At 47.4% G+C, this 7,088-nt stretch overlaps 1 protein-coding gene across 1 annotated transcript; it reads right to left on the reverse strand.

Annotated features, from left to right (window-relative positions):
* Window positions 1-1,728: 1,728 nt before the first annotated feature.
* On the reverse strand, window positions 1,729-6,694 carry LOC126576706 (uncharacterized). Its single transcript, XM_050238011.1, has 3 exons — window positions 6,495-6,694; window positions 5,283-5,770; window positions 1,729-1,787 (listed from the first exon to the last, which is right to left on the reverse strand). The coding sequence occupies exons 1-3, from the start codon at window positions 6,692-6,694 to the stop codon at window positions 1,729-1,731; spliced, it is 747 nt and encodes a 248-aa protein (XP_050093968.1).
* Window positions 6,695-7,088: the final 394 nt, after the last annotated feature.

Below are 7,088 nucleotides of genomic sequence, written 5' to 3' on the forward strand. Positions count from 1 at the left end.
CTTATACGCACTAGTACCACACGTGCTCATCATTGCGATGATGGAGTACCACCTTCACCGTTCCTCTTCCCGCCTTTTTACGTCCCGATTTCCCAGTCGTTATCAGACGGTAACAGCAGTTGGCGGCAGGGCTTGATTGAAACCATCGATAACGTGCTGAGGCGCCTGCTGCTTATGGTGGTAAACCGGGACAGCGAGCGGTAGTAGCATTTAGTACTAGCGCTGGTAGTAGTCGTACTCGCCTTTTGACGCACCAGTATTGGTGCCAGTTCTAATCAAGCTCGCTACCAACGGCGCTAGGCGAGCGAGTGAGCGAGCGCGAATGGAGGGAAAAAGTCAAACAAATCAATTGCGAACAACAACAACAACAACAGCAACGCCACCAGCAGCAGCAATAACGTTGTTGCGATGGACTGCAAAACAGACTTTGACAGACTATCGGTGAGACAACAATGTAAAGGGAATGGCGCAATAACGCGGGGGCCGCTGAAGCAAAGGGTAGCAAGCAACCTACAGGAACGGGTCCTACGAGAGGCCAATACTTGAGCACGTTGTGAAAATGAGTTACCATTTGAGATTGAGAGAGCGAAGGAAGGAACTACTATATACTCAGAACACTCGCGAGAGAGAAAGAGTGTGTGCGATGTTCTAGGAAGGAAAATTCTTCTCGCCCATTGACTCCGCGCCTACTCCTCGCTTCTCCTTGGGCTTATCTGGAAGATTTTTTCCACGATTTTTTTGGTGATGTTTTTTTTTTGAGGGGTCTTTCCATTCCGGAGCACACCGTACTCGGACTGGACAGCTTCTTGATCGATCTTCTAGCGACAACAACGACGGCACTTGATTGATACAATTATCAGTCATGCACGCGCACGCACACAGACACGCACGCACACACGCACGCTCTCCACTGGAGATGGTTAAATAGATAGATTGAGTTTTGGTAGAACGTTCGGCCACTGTGCGGTGTTCGGGATTGTCTTGGCGCGTGGTATCGAACGTCACGGTCTCGGAGTTTGTTTCCGGTTTTCCGGTGGTATACCTTCCGTTCCTGCACTTGTTTGTACCCCACAACACCCGGCTCTGAGACACCACCACGGACTCAGCACGGCACTTGGCATCGACGACGTGCAGCGGCACGGAAAGCTCACTCGCAACTGAGCCAATACCTGAGGACCGTGCTGCTGTTTAGAGAACGAGAACGAGAGAGAGAGAGAGAGAGAGAGAGAGATTGTGTGGCGGGATGGCCCGGTTTTCCCTTCTGTATCCGCGTTTGTGTCGCGTGTGCGCGAAGAACCAAAACAGGGGCATTAGGTCGGCCATGGTGGCGTTTGTTTGCTCCCCGCGAAAGGATACTATAAGCTATGTGTGAGTGCGGGGGTGGCATCGAGTCCAATTTATCCACCCACCCGTCCACCCACCGACCGGTACACACCTACACGGACACTCGCACACATCGAGAGGGGACTCCGAGAGCGACTAAAGTGACTTCCGCTTGGATCTATCGTAGTAAACAGTGAGTGAAGACGGTTGAGCACAAAAACAACGAAAGGAAATTCACTCGCGATGGTTTCAGGGCACACTGTTCAGTTGACGACAGGACGACAGGACGAAAGGATACTCGCAGCGCACGCACTAAACGCAGACTACTGGTCGTGTACCTGCGTATTTTGACCACAACCAAACGCAAGTGCTACTACGCAACGGAACGAGCAGCACGATTCGTGATCACGACTGGCGCGATGATGGTACACTACTGAGCTCGCCACCATGCGATTCACGCGTTCCTGTTAGCGATGTGCGTCAAAGCAGCGCACGAAGACGATGACGACTGTGACGACCACGAAGACGCTGCGTTGTACGCACGTAAGACAACGCGACCGCGTGAAGGTGATCTCGGTGATCGCGCAAGGGGCGCGGCGGCGACGCAGTAACCGCGTGGCTCGTGGCCACCGCATTCTCACCTCGCCGATCATGTGGTCTCTTCGTGTGCGTGGTGCTGCTGCTGCTGCTGATTCTCATAAACTAAGCATAAAGCATGCTGTCCCGTGCGTTGACGTTGACGATGACGATGGTGAGAAGAGATCGGCAGCGTCGTCGTCGTCGTCGTCGTCGTCGTCGCGTTCCGCAAACATTTCAGAATTAGAATGTTGCCTTTTCTTTGCTATCGCTTAATCTAATGCGGAGAGAGAGAGAGAGAGAGAGCGAGAGAGAGAGAGAGAGAGAGAGAGAGAGAGAGAAGCAAGCGGTTCTTAGCAGCAACCATGTGCGCGAGTGGCCGGTAGGAGATAAGCGGCAGCGCCCCCTTCCTTCGCATCAACCGGCAACCGGCGACCTGCGCCATTGCGTTGGTCGTTATCTATCGTCGAACACCACGAGGAACGGCGCAGCACCACCATCCGCCATCACCAATGAGCCCCCGATCGTGCTCAATTGCCATCGAGTACGATCTCCTCGTCATCATCATCATCATCATCGTCCCCTCTCTCTTTCGTGGTCTCTTTCTAACGCACTATCCTCGTTTTGTGACTTCGTTTTAACCTTTATTCAAATGTCCCGAAACGCCGAAATCGGAAACCCCTGTGTGGTGAACGCGACCGATCGTTCGTTCGTCGTATGGCCACCACGCGGGACCACGAGGGCCGCCGATCGTACACATACGCATCCGTCTTTTTTGTCGCGATCCGCGGGACATGCGCAGGCTTCTTAGCGACTCCAAGAACCTAACCGACAGTTGTGTTTGTGTGTCTGCGTACGGGACAAGAAAGGTCCACAAAATCTCGTCCATTCCGTTTGCCACTTCATTCTAATGTTTTGCGCAAACGTTCTTCACCGCCGGATCCACCGGTTGTTTGTTTGTTGGTTCTGCTTCGGTGTGTCCGTTCGTCGCTGCTTGCCACGCAACCGCTGAGTGAGATTGCAAGATCATGCTGCCAGAAGCAGCTGATAGGATGGATAGTTGCGAAAGACAACTCTGAGCAGCAGCAACAGCTGCTTCTGCTACTGCTGCTGCTAGTAGTAAAGGCGTCTGTACAACCAGACAACCTACTGGCCGACACCACAAATCGCGTCCATCGCGCATAATCATCGTCTGGGGACGCGTCGTGAGGACTTTGCCCCCCACAAACCGACCGAGGATCGAGATTTTGCTCGGGCTCGTTCTCCAGCAACATTGTCTCGACCAGACGCAGACGCTCCTAGCTGTTGGTCGCCTCGTTTTGTGTCTCGTTCGCATGAAAATGTTCCTCGATGGTGACCGAGGATCGAGATTTTGCTCGGACTCGTTTTCCAGCAACATTGTCTCGACCAGACGCAGACACTCCTAGCTGTTGGTCGCCTCGTTTTGTGTCTCGTTCGCATGAAAATGTTCTTCGATGGTGAGCCTCCACGTGCGTTGGTCTGTTTGGCGATTCGATAATCTTGGCTTGGTATCTCATGCTGCCGTTGCTTCGCTCCTGTCTGTCAACATTCTTGATGGATTATTCGAAAGCAGAACCTCCCCCCGGGATAGGGAGTCTACTGGAAACACGTGGCAAGGCTGAACTTTGAGGTTCGCTCGATTATCAGTTTGGTTTCAAACTGAATGAGACCTTCTGCTTTATATTCGAGTGCGTTATTTATGTTTGTAGGGACTCTAGAGAAACATAAATTAAACCGATAAAGCCAAATAAATGTGCTTCTCCTAACAGCCATGTACAATGCTCATCAGCATGACCTTGAATGGCCATAATTTGGAATTGTTTTTTTTTTATCAAACAACCTCGAGGCCCTCGTAGCAACTTCTTTGCTAGGTGTTCCTCTTTTTCAAACAAAAACGAATACTCGAATTACTCAAAAAAGTTCATCATCGTATAGAAGCAATCAGCATACACACAAAACATGGCAGCAGAACCGGCAACTGACCGTTAATGCCATCCGCTAATTCGTCACATCGATAAATACTGAAGCTAACCTGTAGGTGAGGGTTTTTTTTCTATCGACCACTCAGTACGATGCTGTATGAATGATGATCACTTAATGACGACAAAAGGCGTCACAAAAAGCCTTCCCCCAGAGTGGAATCAACTGTCCATATGGATCCGTTCGGGCCTGACTTCTTGATGACCTCAGTAGGAACGTGGTGCGTTTTGGAGTGGAGGAATTGGTGGAATCGCTTTTGTTCCGGCACCAGTTTGTATATTTCATAATTTAACGAACATAACATAAAATACACTCCACCACAGGAAACGAATTCATAATTCTTCCCCCAAATAAACCTGAATCAGAAAGAGTGCAATGAACCTGAACCAGGCATTTGGTTGTCCTCCTTTTTATCGATGCAGCTCCCGGACAGCCTGCTCTTCTGGAACGTTTCTGAAATCCATGTTGCGATATCTTAAGCTAACAACGCGAACACGATCGTGGATAGCATGCGCGGTCACATTATCTCTCTTTCTCCCTCTCTTGTCTCTCTGCTTGCTCTCTCTATCGAATTTTGTCAGAACAAACCACGCTTCTACTCAGGCTTGGGAAAAGCACCGCACCGTGCGGCACCGTGCGCACATTTCCTTAAAAACACGGCACCGCGTGTTTCAATTTAGCACTTTGGGTGCGTGTTTTGCACTCGCACTTCGCACCGTGTTCGTGCTTCGGAAAACACTGAAGCCGAGTGTTTCCGATCGCAAGAAAGCACCCCCGAACATTTTGCCTCTGTTCAGTTAAACTGTGCTGCTCTGATGTTTCCTTTACTGTACTTTACTTGATTGTAGAGTATGGGTTTTTGTAAAATAATAGGTTTTTTTTTTTGCAGAAAAGTAAATATAATAAAAAATATACAAAATAATGATAAAAAAAATAAAATTGATTAAGGGGAAAAACAAATCCTTTTTATTTAAACAGCTCTTTATTAAGCTTAACTATCATTATATTGGCCAAATTTTTGTCCGCCAGACGCATTCTTTTGTCGGTCAAAATTAAACCTAATGCACTGAATGCGCGTTCTGCGGAGACTTGAGTGCATGGCACGGACAATGCCACTGTTGCCAACGAGTAAATCGTCGGATCAGTGCTTTTCATATTATAAAAATATTCAATAACACTAGCAGTCGACAACAACCGATGGCGAAGCGGCATTTCCTTTAATTTTTTCTCCATGTCTATCTTCCGATTTTCAGGATTAGCTTCCTTTTTTCGCAGCATTGCCTCAACTCTGGATAGACCCTTGTTTCCGTCCGTTTCTTGAGCTATAGTCTGCGAGGAGGATGGCGTGGCACCGAAGGTTACAGATGAATCCATAGAGGCACTCATCTTTGACCAAAGCTGTAGCAGATGTTGAAGTCCGATTTTTTTTTGTTCGTCGGACATCAAATCGGATTGCACATAATTAATGCGCGGGTCCAGATACAGAGCAGCTAGGAATGGTTTTCCTTCGACCAATAGTGTCTGTCGATTTTTCATAGCTGCCACTAGGGTGCTTGCCATCTGACTATTAGCGATTTCTTCAACAGTCATCAAACAGTCGAGCCAAATGAAAAAGAAGTCTCCCATGGTTAGCGATTCATTCTGCAATCGAACTGTTGCACAGTACACTGGTTCAAATACAGTGCAGTATTCTTTTAAAAACTGCCAGTCTTCCTCCGATAGCTGGACAAGATCGTTTCCATCAATCAGTTCGCGCAGAAATTCTTCATTTTTCACGAAGTAGTCCAGCATTAAAAAACCCGAATTCCATCGGGTTTCGTTGTCCAGTACTGGGACTTTAACATTGTTTTGTTCAATGACACGACGGAAACTAATAATGACAAAAAAATATATCAGATAACCGAGTGCTGCACAAACAAATGAGAGATGGTTCGATGGAAACGCTAACTCTAAGATGAAATGAAATGACTGACAGAAAGTTACAAATCTACATCTAAATGTAGCCATATCCTTACTGTTTGTTTCGCAGATGTTTCGCAGAAGCTTTAATCCGATCGATGTTTTGTTTGATTTTCAGTTGTTTTATCGTGTCGTACACACATAACTGCAACGTGTGGGCAGCACATCTTACGCTCTCCGATAGTGCACTTGTTAGCGTCTGGATGCAATGTTCCTCTTCCTCGTTGCCTTCGTAGTAATCAGTTATGTGGTCGACATCGTATTCAATTGATTCATCTGCCAGTTGAACTTCATTGATAAGCCTAGAGGCCTTCAAAAAATTTGCCCCATTGTCGGTTGTTACCGCATAAATTTGCATAATATCAACGTCATATTCGGCAAGAACACGGGACACTTCGTCTCGAATCACCTCTGCAGTATGGCACTTATTAAGTTCATACACAGCTAGTGTTCGTAGAATTATCTTCGATTCCACTATAAACTGCGCACAAATTGCTAACACGCTTCTTCCTTTGCGCGTGGCCGAGTCTAACTTCAAACAAATCCGCCTACCGCGTAACTCATGCACCATTTCTCTTTTGAAGACATCTGCTTGGTTTGCTACCATATCCGTAACCTTTTTTCGGTCTATCGACGGTAGTTTTAGGGCATTTGTGTGAATTTGAAGCAGATCTTTTAAACCAGGCTGATCCAATGAGTTAAATGGCAAACCTCCCCATGTGACCATTTTTACACAAAGTTCTGCCAGCAAATTCTCGTCGACTGCAATAGAAACAAGAGGTATCTTTCTGGTCCGGGGGAGGTTCTGATGCTCCTCCCAGCCCTCCATTAACATATTGTACTGCTCCAAGTGCATTGCCTGAAGATGCCTTTTTAAGTTAAAAGGCCTATCCACACTCAGTATTTTCGCACACAAATTGCACTTGATGGAGCTACCCTCATTTGCCTTTGTGAAACAATCCCTGATAAGTCTGGTTGAGTCCTTTGTAAGCCTAAGCCTTGGGTGTTTCGTTTCGGCCATTTGCACAAATTAACGTCAACGACGACGACGACGACGACGACGACAGAACGATTAACGACTGTAGTAGAATTCACGCAAAGATGAGATCCGACAGGACTGGTTCCTTCGATGTCAAAAATCATTCTTTTAGTTGTACGCAAAAATACATGCTTATATAGTTGGAAATACGCTGGTTGCACAGGTACAGGTGTCACACCACTGGTGTGAT

This window comes from Anopheles aquasalis, chromosome 3, assembly GCF_943734665.1.
Source record: "Anopheles aquasalis chromosome 3, idAnoAquaMG_Q_19, whole genome shotgun sequence".
In the NCBI taxonomy this organism is placed as follows: domain Eukaryota; kingdom Metazoa; phylum Arthropoda; class Insecta; order Diptera; family Culicidae; genus Anopheles; species Anopheles aquasalis.